This window comes from Cololabis saira, chromosome 12, assembly GCF_033807715.1.
Source record: "Cololabis saira isolate AMF1-May2022 chromosome 12, fColSai1.1, whole genome shotgun sequence".
In the NCBI taxonomy this organism is placed as follows: Eukaryota; Metazoa; Chordata; class Actinopteri; order Beloniformes; family Belonidae; genus Cololabis; species Cololabis saira.
Window position 1 is genome coordinate 25017207 of NC_084598.1, and position 12660 is coordinate 25029866.

General features: G+C 43.7%; 1 protein-coding gene across 2 annotated transcripts in view; it reads left to right on the forward strand.

Annotated features, from left to right (window-relative positions):
* lrp1ab (low density lipoprotein receptor-related protein 1Ab) overlaps positions 1 to 12660 on the forward strand; it is an 88045-nt gene that overhangs the window by 38557 nt on the left and 36828 nt on the right. For both annotated transcript variants that reach the window (XM_061736122.1, XM_061736123.1), the window contains 18 exons: positions 2690 to 2852; positions 3243 to 3465; positions 5058 to 5247; positions 5368 to 5511; positions 5610 to 5846; positions 6004 to 6184; positions 6435 to 6657; positions 7325 to 7514; positions 7593 to 7715; positions 7948 to 8088; positions 8471 to 8596; positions 9724 to 9840; positions 9954 to 10034; positions 10124 to 10291; positions 11333 to 11515; positions 11655 to 11852; positions 11975 to 12220; positions 12344 to 12541. In XM_061736122.1, coding sequence (XP_061592106.1) covers positions 2690 to 2852; positions 3243 to 3465; positions 5058 to 5247; positions 5368 to 5511; positions 5610 to 5846; positions 6004 to 6184; positions 6435 to 6657; positions 7325 to 7514; positions 7593 to 7715; positions 7948 to 8088; positions 8471 to 8596; positions 9724 to 9840; positions 9954 to 10034; positions 10124 to 10291; positions 11333 to 11515; positions 11655 to 11852; positions 11975 to 12220; positions 12344 to 12541 — 3132 coding nt within the window. The remainder of the gene's footprint in view (positions 1 to 2689; positions 2853 to 3242; positions 3466 to 5057; positions 5248 to 5367; positions 5512 to 5609; positions 5847 to 6003; positions 6185 to 6434; positions 6658 to 7324; positions 7515 to 7592; positions 7716 to 7947; positions 8089 to 8470; positions 8597 to 9723; positions 9841 to 9953; positions 10035 to 10123; positions 10292 to 11332; positions 11516 to 11654; positions 11853 to 11974; positions 12221 to 12343; positions 12542 to 12660) is intronic.

The window sequence follows — 12660 nt, forward strand, 5'->3', positions numbered from 1 at the left end:
AGATAAGTAGATGATGGTTCCAGATGTCGCCGGCTCTGTCTGCATGTGTAACTATCCGACTGGGAAGATAAAAGGGGAGCAGGACCTGCCCGTCTCATCCTCTCCACCCTCTGCACGAAACTTCACAGCAGGAGAGAGCACCTCTCCCCACATCTTTCTGGCCTTTATCAAGTATCTCTTGTCCTTTTTCCTTGAGTTTTTCCAGAATGCATAAGTGCATTGGAGGGCTTTCTAAATACAGTATGCCTTCAGGTCTTACCATAAGCCTTTAAACATTATTTTTTGTCAAACAAAAATCACATTAGACTCCTTGTGTCCATGCTAAAGTATGAATATTAATCATACAATTTTATGAATAATAAAGAATATGTTAATATTCTATGTGACTTACACCACTTCCGAGCTTTCACTTCCTGACCCGAAGAAAGATTTTCTCCATCTTTTTCAAACCAACGTTAACAAGCCCTGTGCCATTGGCGGGATTTGCCAGTGGCATAAGTGTTTGTTTGGACTTACTTCCTCTTAAATATGCTGGAAAATCCTAAATCACTAAACTCTTAAACCGTGCTCCTGTCAGGTCGCAGACTTTTTTTTTTTTTTTTGCGCGTAATAATAGGATCATCTTGGCAAAGAGAGGATTATGGAAGCCGGATAATGACTGTTCTTTTCTGCTTCGCACCAACATGTAAATACTTGAACTGGCATGCAATCAGAGGAAATAGTATTAAAGGACAAATTCTGTGTTGCTCCTCCTTAGCCTACGCCCTGCTGTGTGACTAGCTTGGGGATCTAAATAGGCTACCTCGGTGGAAAGTGTTTTTTTGTTTGTTGTTTTTTTTTTCCGGTAACCCCCCCATCTAAGTTTGTGAAATACTTCCTCTGTTTTACCGGCCAACAGAAAAAGGGGGTTTTCATCGTACCTAACCACAGTAGGGTGGATAAATGGGAAGAAAAGGGTAGGTTTGTCCAGGTTCCCAGCAAAGTTTCCACTTACCAGAAGCTGCATGTATGAGGGTGTTAACAGACTGGCTGGCTCTCTGGATAAGGGGGTCCAGGAGGTTGTTGCACAATGCAGCAGTTACTGGGTTGCACAACTTTGTCTCTGCTCTGTATATAAATCTAATGAGTGCCTTGTGCAGCCCGGCCTCCAGCTGGATGTCTTTAGAGGAGTTGGGCTACCTAAGGGAATATCACTTTCCCTCTCAACTCCATGACAAGCTTTTCCTTTTGTTAAAATCTTGGTTCTGATGTTTTGTTTTCTGTCATATTGCTGTCCAGCACTGGAACGCCATCCTCTGTCGTTTCCCATCTACTCTTGACTCAGCTCGCATTGCAACTTCAGGCATATTTAAAGTCTCCACGTAGCACTTGCGTTTTAAATCTCTCGGTATGTTTGGTAAGTGGAATGAGGGTTTCTGAATGGGGCCCAGATGTTGCTGTGTTTTGTTGTGTAACTTTGAGCTGCACTGCAGAAAGTACCAGTGCAGACATTTCCTTATGAATAGCCAAGGACAGTCGGCCTCTGTCTGCGGTGTCTGTGGTGTTATTCCCCACTCTTGATCCACGACATCAAAGGGGGGCAAGTGTGGTCACTCTGATGGCATATATATGATAAGTTATCCAGTGTCTGCGTAGTTCCGTACATACAGGGGTCTGCTTTTAAAGGAAAAGTAGTAGCAACTGTTGAGATGCCCATTCTCTCTCATGAGGGTCCATCTGCACCACTTCCTCTTTCTGGATTTTGGTCAATGGGGTTGGAAGTTTCGAGTTCCTTTGTGCGAGGAGTTGCAACAGCATTCAGTCACTGAAGTTGCTCAACTGCAAATGACACATTTCCAATATTCGTTGTCATTTTACCGTATGAATTACTCATTGAACTGAAGGTTTTTTTTAGAATGTTATCCTTGTTCTTTAATTGCCCTGTTTAAGATGTATAGAACAGTGACAAATGCTACAAAAACATGAAAATACTTTTTTAAATCCAAGACATAGATTATAGGTTACAGGAAACTAGTATGAAAATGTGAATGATGAACTATGGCCTTTAAAATAAACAGATTTCAGTTTGATTGATTGAGATGTTTGTTGTTTGCCAAACAAATGAAATGTATTTACGCTATTTGGGGCAAGTAGCTTCCCAATCTTGAAGGTGCAGTAATTCAGACAGTTTGTGTTATTTAAATAGCAGGAAAAACGATCAATTTAAGAGAAACTGAGTGGAAAAGAAGTAAAGGAGCCTCTGCTGTCTCGTGCCACCAGTCCCAATGCGACAATGAAGCTTTGCTAAAACAAAGACAAATTCTTGATTTGTATTTATTTATGTATTTATTATTACTGTCTGTAAATGTATTACTGTCTGTAAAATCAAAAAGCTTCACCAAACTCATGAACTTGAGCTTTATACGTTTTTATCTCCTTCTCCGTGCTCTGCATGCCTTTCTCCAAAAGCAGTGGAGTGCTAGTAAATGACAGCTCATAGGGCTGCGGTTGCACATTAATTCAGTGTTGCTGTTGAAAGAGAGCGAGAGAGCAGAGTCTTGAGGAGGACATCAAGGCATCATAAAACCGGTTTTGACATAATCCTGGAATTTGCCCAGTCGTTACATGACTGTGCTTTTTTTTTTTTTTTTTTTTTTTAATGGTTCTGTTATGTGTCCTTCTCTGTCTTTCCCTCCTCTCCATCTGTCAGATGTGGAGCAGATGGCTATAGACTGGCTGACTGGAAACTTCTACTTTGTGGATGACGTGGACGACCGGGTGTTTGTCTGCAATAAGAACGGTCAGACGTGCGTGACCCTGCTCGACCAAGAGCTGTACAACCCTAAAGGCATCGCCTTGGACCCGACAATGGGGTTTGTATTTCCCTCCAGTCCTGCTGCTCTCAGTGCAGTTTGAGCAACGCCGGTCAGGTCTTATGACCTGACAAGTTGCTGACAAAGGAAGAAGGCAAGAATGAAATCACTTCCTCCAGACAGAAACTCTAGGCGGGTGCTTGTAGGCTACATAAAGCCAAGCTGGTACCTGAAGTTGTTCCTCTTTTATGGAGTATCAATTCTCTATTTTCTTTCTCAATGTCATGATATCAATATAATATGGTGTTTGTCATGAATTATCAACCATATTGACAGCATAGTCATCCAAATGCTGAAATTTCTGCTCGTCATTCACAATAAATTCCCGTTTCTGTCACCTTTCCTCCATTTTGATCTTTCCACATTCTACCTTCTGCTCTTCTGTTGCAGTAAAGTGTTTTTCACTGATTACGGGTCTACGCCGAGGGTGGAGCGCTGTGACATGGATGGCCAGAACCGCACAAAGCTAGTGGACAGTAAGATCGTCTTCCCCCACGGCATCACTCTGGACCTGGTGAACCGGCTGGTGTACTGGGCCGACGCCTACCTGGACTACATTGAAGTGGTGGACTACGAGGGCAAAAACAGACATACCATCATCCAGGGCCTGATGGTGAGGCTTTAGCGATGGTGGGATAGGCGTACTTACAAACTACACCAAACACCACATAGGAATGTACTCGGGGGTGAATGAATTATTCTTGAACTTTACCAAGCTGCAGTTACTCCTCCCTTTTGTTGACACAAAAACTTTTCCAAAAGTGTGTTCTCCCATATTTATGGGCAGAGTACATCTCTACAGCTTCATGCCGGACACAAAGTCTGGTTCCACTCTTTACTTGACGTGGCTGATATTGCTGCAGGATGCAGGGGTTTTGCTCAGAAGCAGCTGGAGGAGAGAGAGACTGGGAAATATGAGCTCCTCCACAGATGTAAAGTTAATGCAATGAAAGAACGCGAGATATCAGTGTCGAGTGTTTCTGTGTTCGAGGAGCACAATGACTTACAACAAGAGTTTACCAGGTCGCGTGTTTTGGAAAGTGTGTCTGATGGAGGCAGCTGGTAAACTCTAGTTTTCGACAGACCCGTGTGTAGCCCACCATGTTGTCATAAACAAGCTGATCAACTAAAGGCTCCTGGCGATCAACAAGTCTGCTTGTTTGCAACTCGATGCCAACTTTCACTGCTCTGGTATTTATTGAAATGAACTGGTTGCACTTGTGTTTGTGCAATTTTGGGACCCCAGCCCTCTAAAATGTCATTAATCTGTTTCATTATCTATAGAAAAAAGCAGGAGTCCATTTGTCTTCTGTATATCTTGGCAATGAGAGTTAACCTCTTGGGGGTTTTTTGTAATCATCACACATGCAGAAAGAGCCGTTTTTTTTATAGCTGTGATGGATATCAGTTAAGTATTGTGCGGCCTTGTTGGGAATGCCTCCCTACACTTTGTTTGATTTTAGCTTATAGCGGGGTATTGATCTTACTGAAATCAGGACAGTTGTGTCAGAGGGAGGAGGGTGGTGATATGATCTGGAGCCGTCTTTCTGAGAGTAAAGGAGACCTGCTCAGAATGGACGCTGTTTGCCAGCGAATGGGGAGTACAGTCATCGTGTTGACCTGGGCCAAGTTTACATAAATCTCTTTAGCTGCGTCTGTCTGTGTGTGATTTATTCACATTTTTAGAACTAATATCTGTTTTGCACTGATAGATAGTTCAAGCAGTGTAATGGTGCACATTTGTTCAGGCCCTGTACAAGATTAAAAATGTGTACATGGATAAAGAAACCATTCGTAATGCACTGGGATGTTTTTTTGAAATTCTCTTTTTTATTTAGAACAGCAGTATTCCATCTTACACATTTTTACATTCAATCTTTAACTTAAATGATTTTGTCCCTACTGTCCTCCAGGCATTTTTTTATGAACAGTAATCAAAAACAATAACAGAAAAATAAATTAAAAAAAAAAAAAAACCAGGGAGCGCACCCATGTTTACAATCATTACATCACATAAAAAAATAGTTCACATGAAATCAGATGTGATTGGTTTCACATACTCAGTCCATTTGGACCAGATCTTATAAAAGTTTTCTTTCTCAACCTTGAGGGAGGAAGAGATCTTCACACTGGGATGTTTTTAAAGGTGTGAGCGTTCTCAAACAACATTTGAATCCCCCTGCGTTGCCGTCTTCTTTATTCCAGATCGAGCACCTGTATGGACTGACGGTATTTGAGAATTACCTCTATGCTACAAACTCTGACGAAGGGAACCTGAACCCCAAGACCAGTGTGATCCGAGTGAACCGCTTCAACAGCTCTGACATCCAGACAGTAGTTCGTTTAGACCGCGGCGCAGCCCTGCACGTGTACCACCAGAGACGCCAGCCTCCAGGTGCGCCCCTCGGCTTACAGCTCGCACCATCTGATGCTTGTCTGCGATCAGCAGCTGAAACATGTCACATTCGTTTGATATGCATCATTATATAACCTCTGTTCCCTCTTTGGTACTCAGTGCGCAGCCATGCGTGCGCGCTGGACCAGTTTGGAAAGGCTGGAGGCTGCTCTGACATTTGTCTGCTGAGCAACAGCCACAAGACCCGCACCTGCCGCTGTCGCTCTGGATTCAGCCTCGGCAGCGACGGAAAGTCCTGCAAGAGTGAGTTTTACCTAGTATTAATTCAGTAAAATCAGTGCCTTTCATGTGCCTTTCTTCTTTTTTTAATTGCCTTGATGTTTGTTTGTTTGTTTCTGCAGAACCAGATCATGAGTTGTTCTTGGTCTACGGTAAAGGTCGACCTGGTATCATAAGAGGCATGGACATGAATTCTAAAGTGCCCGATGAATACATGATTCCCATTGAGAACCTGATGAACCCTCGCGCTCTGGATTTCCACGCTGCAAGTGAATTCATTTATTTTGCCGACGCTACCAGCTACATTATTGGCCGACAGAAGATCGATGGCACGGACAGAGATACTATTCTGAAGGACGGTGAGGAGGAACAGACTTGGAGGACTATTTCTACAATAGAATTTTGTTTTGTAATATCAGACAATTCAATAAAGTTATTACATATCAATTTTGCAGTCTTCTTCTTATATTCAGTTAATAGGTTCCTTTTCGCACTGACTTCTTGTGCTTATCTCAGGTATTCACACGGTGGAGGGGATAGCGGTGGACTGGATTGGAGGTAATCTCTACTGGACAGATGACGGCCCTAAGAAGACTATCAGTGTTGCCAAGCTGGAGAAGGCTTCACAGACCCGCAAGACGCTCATTGAAGGAAAGATGAGCCATCCCCGCGCCATTGTGGTGGACCCACAGCATGGGTGAGAGCCAGATAGGGGGGAGAGTTGCTCATTGAATTTCTTTTTCTCATAAATGTTTTTCCCCATTAGTGCTGCAGGCTTCAGTACTGCGAGAAGAAATGTTACACACTGGATTCTTGTATGTGTGTGTGGAGGGCATTGTGAGATGTTCCGATATCACTGATCAAAGCTTTGCTCGTTACAGCTCACACGGGGATGTCTTGCCTCACATACCCTTGTAAATGTGCTGACGCCTCTTCTCCTTCCCCAGGTGGATGTACTGGACCGACTGGGAGGAGGATCCCACCGAGAGCAACAGAGGGAAGATCAAGAAGGCTTGGATGGACGGTACGCATCACCAAGTGTTGCTGACCAGCAAGACGGTGCTGTGGCCCAACGGCTTGAGCCTGGACATTCCCCAGGGAATTCTGTACTGGGTAGACGCCTACTATGACCGCATTGAGCTGGTTTACCTCAACAGCACTGAGCGAAAGGTGGGTGGTGTTCACACAGGAAAGCATTTCAAAACGAGTATTAAAGGAGCATGAGGCAAGAATAAGAAATGACTCATTATGGCCACGACGACCGTCGGGGTTCCTGCAGCCAACAGCGAAGCCGACATGGGAAAGGTGTGTGTAATCTCATGTGATTTTCAAATCAAGCTCTAAATATGACTTACAATGTTATCTTACCTGGTCAGTAGGAAATGAGCCATGTCAGCATCTGTTTTCAGTCCCAATTCAAGTTGAAGCTGCTTCCATGACTCAAACGCGTATCCAATGTTTACTCGTGCGCCGCCAAGAACGCGCATACAGCGTCATTTGACGTCATTTGACGTCATTTGACGTCACATCCGCAGGACAGTGCGGGAAATTCCGGTCCGGAATTGCAGCACATTTTGCAGCACACAGCCTGTTCAAAGCAACGGAGAGATACACTAGAGGGCTCATTCTTTTTGGTTTGGAACGCTTTATTACTAGAAAACTTAAAACGTATACGAATTTCTTTCATAAATCCTGCCTCATGCTCCTTTAAATATTGGGTATTTGCTTTTTCTTCTTGTGTGAGGTATGTTTGGATTTTATTGTATGTTTTAGCCAGGGCTGTGTTTTGCTCTTCCATTTGGAAATGCGACCCCTTCTCTGTTTCCTGGTTTAACAGGTTGTGTACGAGGGGCAGGAGTTGAACCATGCCTTTGGCTTATGCCATTACAAACAATTTCTGTTCTGGAACGAGTACCGCGGCGGCAGCATCTACAAACTGGACCAGGCCACCAAAACTGTCACATTACTCCGCAATGAGAGGCCCCCTATTTTTGAAATCAGAGTCTATGATGCACACCAGCAGCAAGGTAAGCCTCCTTCCCACTAATTAACGTGTTTCATTGATCGCTCATCAGTATGATGTGAGTTAATCTCCTTTGGCGCAGGCACCAACCTTTGTCGAGTCAACAATGGAGGCTGCAGCAGTCTGTGCCTCGCTATTCCTGATGGCAGGTCCTGTGGATGCGCTGACGATCAAATCCTCGATGTGGATAATGTCACCTGCGGAGGTATTCAGCTGCTTTCTGTGTAAAATGTGTTAATCAGCAAGAAAAAATGTGGATTTATTTTGATTTTGATATAGCAACAGGCTAAATTCTTTCTTTTTGGGGGAAATAACCTCTAAAAATATCTATCAATTTATCATTTTGAGAGAGACAAAGAGCTTTGTTTTGTTTCAGTGCTCAGTTCATGTCTCAATGACCCATCTGTTTCTACTCCTACGCCTGATCTCATGTCCAGCCAACCCCTCCTATGTGCCCCCGCCCAAGTGCCAGCCCGGGGAATTCGCCTGCTTGAACAACCGCTGCATCCAAGAGCGCTGGAAGTGCGACGGAGACAACGATTGTCTGGACAACAGCGACGAAGCCCCCGATCTCTGCCGTAAGTGGTGCTTCGCCATTGTCATGGATACACAGAAACACACAGATAAACAATACTCTGTTTAAAGGTCTTGACTAAATTGAAGTGACATAGCACAACCCTAAGTTTCCAAGATTGGCCTTTTTCCGTGCGACGTAATGTGTTATTGCAGCGGCGGACATTGTCCTCATTAAGCAACACCTAGACGCCAGGGCTCGTGTTTCTCTCCGTCTCTCTTAGTACTTAAGGAGGGAACACTAGAATGACTGCGGGATTACTTAGCAGGTTAAATAATCTACTAAAGACGGCTTTCGCAGTGCTGTGTGCTTTGTGCTTTGTGGATGTAAACCGTAACTTTAGGAGTGTTTGGAAAAGTACTTGGAGTTTCTGTTTCCTTCTCCAGACCAGCACACCTGCCCCGCTGACCGGTTCAAATGTGAGAACAACCGATGTATCCCCCTGCGATGGCTGTGTGATGGAGACAATGACTGTGGCAACGATGAGGATGAATCCAACACCACCTGCTCAGGTGTGTACAGGATGTCCTTCAGTGTGGTGTAGAGAGCATTGATGGATGATGATTTTTTTAATTGGGAGGATGAGGTAAAAGAAGAAATGATGGACTAATGTTTAACGCCAGCGGCCCACAAGGCTGGATTTATCAATGTCATCAGTAATATGGGCTGAAACTCACCCAAGCTAGCGTTTTTGTATCATATACATGTATGCACATCTTATCCGCGAAGTAGGGCTGTTCGATTTTGCCCAAAATCAAAATCCGATTTTCGATTACAATTACGATTATTTTGTGAATTGACAAAAGGCAAAGAAATGATTTCAAATATGCTGTTTTTTTATTGAACATTTGCCCCATTGGGCTTTAAGTGCAAACTTTGCTCTTATTAAACCAAAAATGAATGAATAAAGTGCAAAGATCTGTAAAATAAGTTGAAAAAAAGTTTTAAAAAATATAATAAAATATAAAGTTTTATCTCTGGAAAAAAAAATCAGCAAATCAGCACTTGCAAACATACAGTAAGTTATATTTCCAATTAAATAAAACAAGACATTTTCTAATTAAACTAAACTGGGTCTTTGCATGCTAAGTAATAATGCAACCCATGAAGGAGGTAGAGGTGTGTAATGTCAGTCATTACATTTGCTATTCACATTTGCAAGTTTTTTGCAAGGAACACGAGCCGGTCTACCGCATCTGGCTTGAGGGATGCCCGGTGGCATGTTACAACGCCCCCTCCTACACTAAAGAGCCTCTCCGATGGGGCACTTGTCGCAGGTATTGAGAGGTATTTCCATCAATCATTAATATGGTATCAATCATTAATATGTGTGCAGACAAGGTAAAAAAAAAAAAAAGTGAAAAATCGATTTTACGAGTTTCACGTTTTAACATCGTTCTAATTACATAATCGCGATTACGATTTAAAATCGATTAATCGAACAGCCCTACCACGAAGCAAAGCTTATGTAAGGCCGGACAAACAATTATTCAGACTAAAGACCGTCTAGGAATTATTTGTCACCTTCTAAAACAACTCTGAAGCTCATGCATTTCTGCAGTTATTTTACTTCCAACTTCAAAAGGATCAAAGGCATATTCCAGTACTCAACTCTTTTTATGACGCGTTTCCTTTCTAGCTCGTACGTGCCCGCCGAACCAGTACCCCTGTGCCAGTGGCCGCTGCATCCCCATTTCCTGGACATGTGACCTGGACGACGACTGTGGAGATCGCTCAGATGAACCAGACTCTTGCGGTGAGTCTTTACTTGACTGTCAGATTAATGCTTGTGTTTGAAAGGCATGCTTTATTTAAATAAACGTATTATTAGTAGTATTGTTTTACTTCTCTCTTGTGCCCTTCTTCCAGCCTATCCAACCTGCTTCCCTCTAACCCAGTTCACCTGCGGCAACGGCCGCTGCATCAATATAAACTGGCGCTGTGACAATGGTGAATATCATCCTCCTTCAGCAACGTTTAAACTCCGAGCTGGGCTTCAGTGGGAGAAAATGAAACGACTGGTGTTTTTCTGTGTGCAGACAATGACTGTGGGGACAACAGCGATGAAGCAGGATGCAGCCATTCGTGTTCCAGTGTTCAGTTTAAATGTAACAGTGGCCGCTGCATCCCAGAATACTGGACCTGCGACGGCGACAATGATTGTGGAGACTACAGCGATGAGACTCATGCAAACTGCACCAACCAGGGTAAGGAACGGTGCTCCGTGGAGCACACTTAAAGTATTTAAAAATTCAAATTTTCATCATCATTTTGGATCTTATGTTACTCGTCACAATTTTAAAGAGTTATTTTAACTCAATGTTACACAAGTGTGATGTTCCTCCTCCCTTGAACGCTTCCTCTAAGCGACAAACTCCTGCCTGAGGCTCCTACTTATCATCCAACACGAATCCTTGTCATTGGTCTGTTCAGGATGTGATAATGTTTTGTGGTTAGATAACAAAAAACCTCTTTCATCGTCTTGTGCAAATGTGCAAGATGTTTTGACTTTACTGAGGCGATTTGAATGTGTATGTTTACGGGTTTGTAATGTCGAGTTGCTATCTGAAGCTGCTGGGAAATTTAAATTTTAAATGACTGAGACGGTATCAACACACTGTTTTTTTTCCTTTTTTTCCTTTTTGTTATCCATTCGGTCAGAAACATAAGCTTTGTTTACAGTGTGTTTTGATGCTTTACTCTTTGATCCGTGCATAAAATGTAGGCTGCTGCTGGCAATTCCCAGCATGCAAAAAATGGGGCCCAGCATGACCTGCTGGTCTAGTGTGTGTGTGTGTGTGTTTGTGTTCGTGGTTCGCTCAGCCTTCTGTCAGGAAGCTATTAGAGAGAAACAGAAAACAGTCACCTTCCCCTCTTATATATTATATGTCCTGTGTTGAAAGGTCCCCGTTTCCATTTACTGTTTTAACTGTGCCAAGCTCGACTTTTGTTATGAGCGAGTGTCATTGTGTCGCCGCTGCAGCGGTGCCTCTAATCTGCCTTTGACACGGGTCAGCGAGATGTCGGTGACACTGTTGTCTGACTTGGTTCAATAATGGCCTGGCGTTCCTACTCTGTATCCAATGAATTTATAGCAGTGTTTTTATTTTCTTTAGTTTAGTTTTTTGCTAAGTGGCCGATATCTGCAGGCATTTTATTGCTTTTTTTTGTTTTCTTTTGGCCTTGGCTGATAGGAACGGTCCATGTTCTCTCACCAACTGTACTTTATCTCGCCTTTTTCTCTCCAGCAACTCGTCCTCCGGGCGGGTGCCACGTAGACGAGTTTCAGTGCCGGATGGATGGCCTGTGCATTCCCATGCGCTGGCGCTGTGATGGCGACACTGATTGCATGGACCTCAGTGACGAGAGCAACTGTGAGGGCGTCACCCACATGTGTAACCCTGCCGTCACGTTCAGCTGCAGAGACTCTGGTGAGGACTCTAATTACAATAACAGATTATCTGTCTGTGTCTGATATGGTTTTGAAATCCATCTTTAATCCTGATAATGCTGCCTGGACTGGATCGTCTAATAGAAATCTGAGATTTCACGTTTTTGTGTCCTTGTCAGCTCGCTGCATCAGCAAGGCCTGGGTGTGCGACGGGGACAGCGACTGTGAGGACAACTCGGATGAGGAAAACTGTGAAGCGCTGGTGTGCAAGTTATCTCACCACATGTGTGCTACCAATGACTCCATCTGCCTACCTGCTGAGAAGCTCTGTGACGGCACTGATGATTGTCCGGATGGCTCTGATGAGAAACTTTGCGGTAAATATTCTTAAAGATGCCTTTATTGTATAAAAGCACAGGATGTCTTCAGTTTGTGACTCTTGTCCTGCAGTTTTATAGCTTTGATAGTTAAAACACCTCAACATCTGTGTTCCCTGCAGACTTGTGCTCACTGGACAATGGAGGTTGCAGTCACAACTGCAGCATCATTCCTGGGGAGGGCTTCATGTGCTCTTGCCCCCTGGGCATGGAGCTGGGCGCGGACAACAAGACCTGCCAGATCCAGAGCTTTTGCGCCAAACACCTTAAATGTAGCCAGAAGTGTGAACAGGAGAAATCCAGTGTCAAGTGCTCCTGCTACGAAGGCTGGGAGCTGGAGGCTGACATGGAGAGCTGCAAAAGCACCGGTAAAGTTTTGGTTTTAAGGGGCAGACTGAGACAGCCATGGCAAAGAATTGCAAATTTTGCCCCCCCTTTTTTTTTTTCAAGATACTAATACTTTTCTGTCCACTATTGTATTTGTTCTTCAGATCCTTTTAAGCCTTTCATCATCTTCTCCAATCGTCATGAGATCAGGAGGATTGACCTTCACAAGGGAGAGTTCAGTGTGCTCGTGCCAGGCTTGAGGAACACCATCGCCTTGGACTTTCACCTTAACCAGAGCACCCTGTACTGGACGGATGTAGTGGAGGACAAGATCTACCGGGGGAAACTGTCTGAGAATGGAGGTGAGGGGAAAGAAGTGTTAGATCATGGTGAAAAATAATGGAGGCAGATGAATGAGCTGTGGCTTTGAATAAACCATTTACATATTAATTAGTTCATTTTTCAGTGTCAAGTACAATAA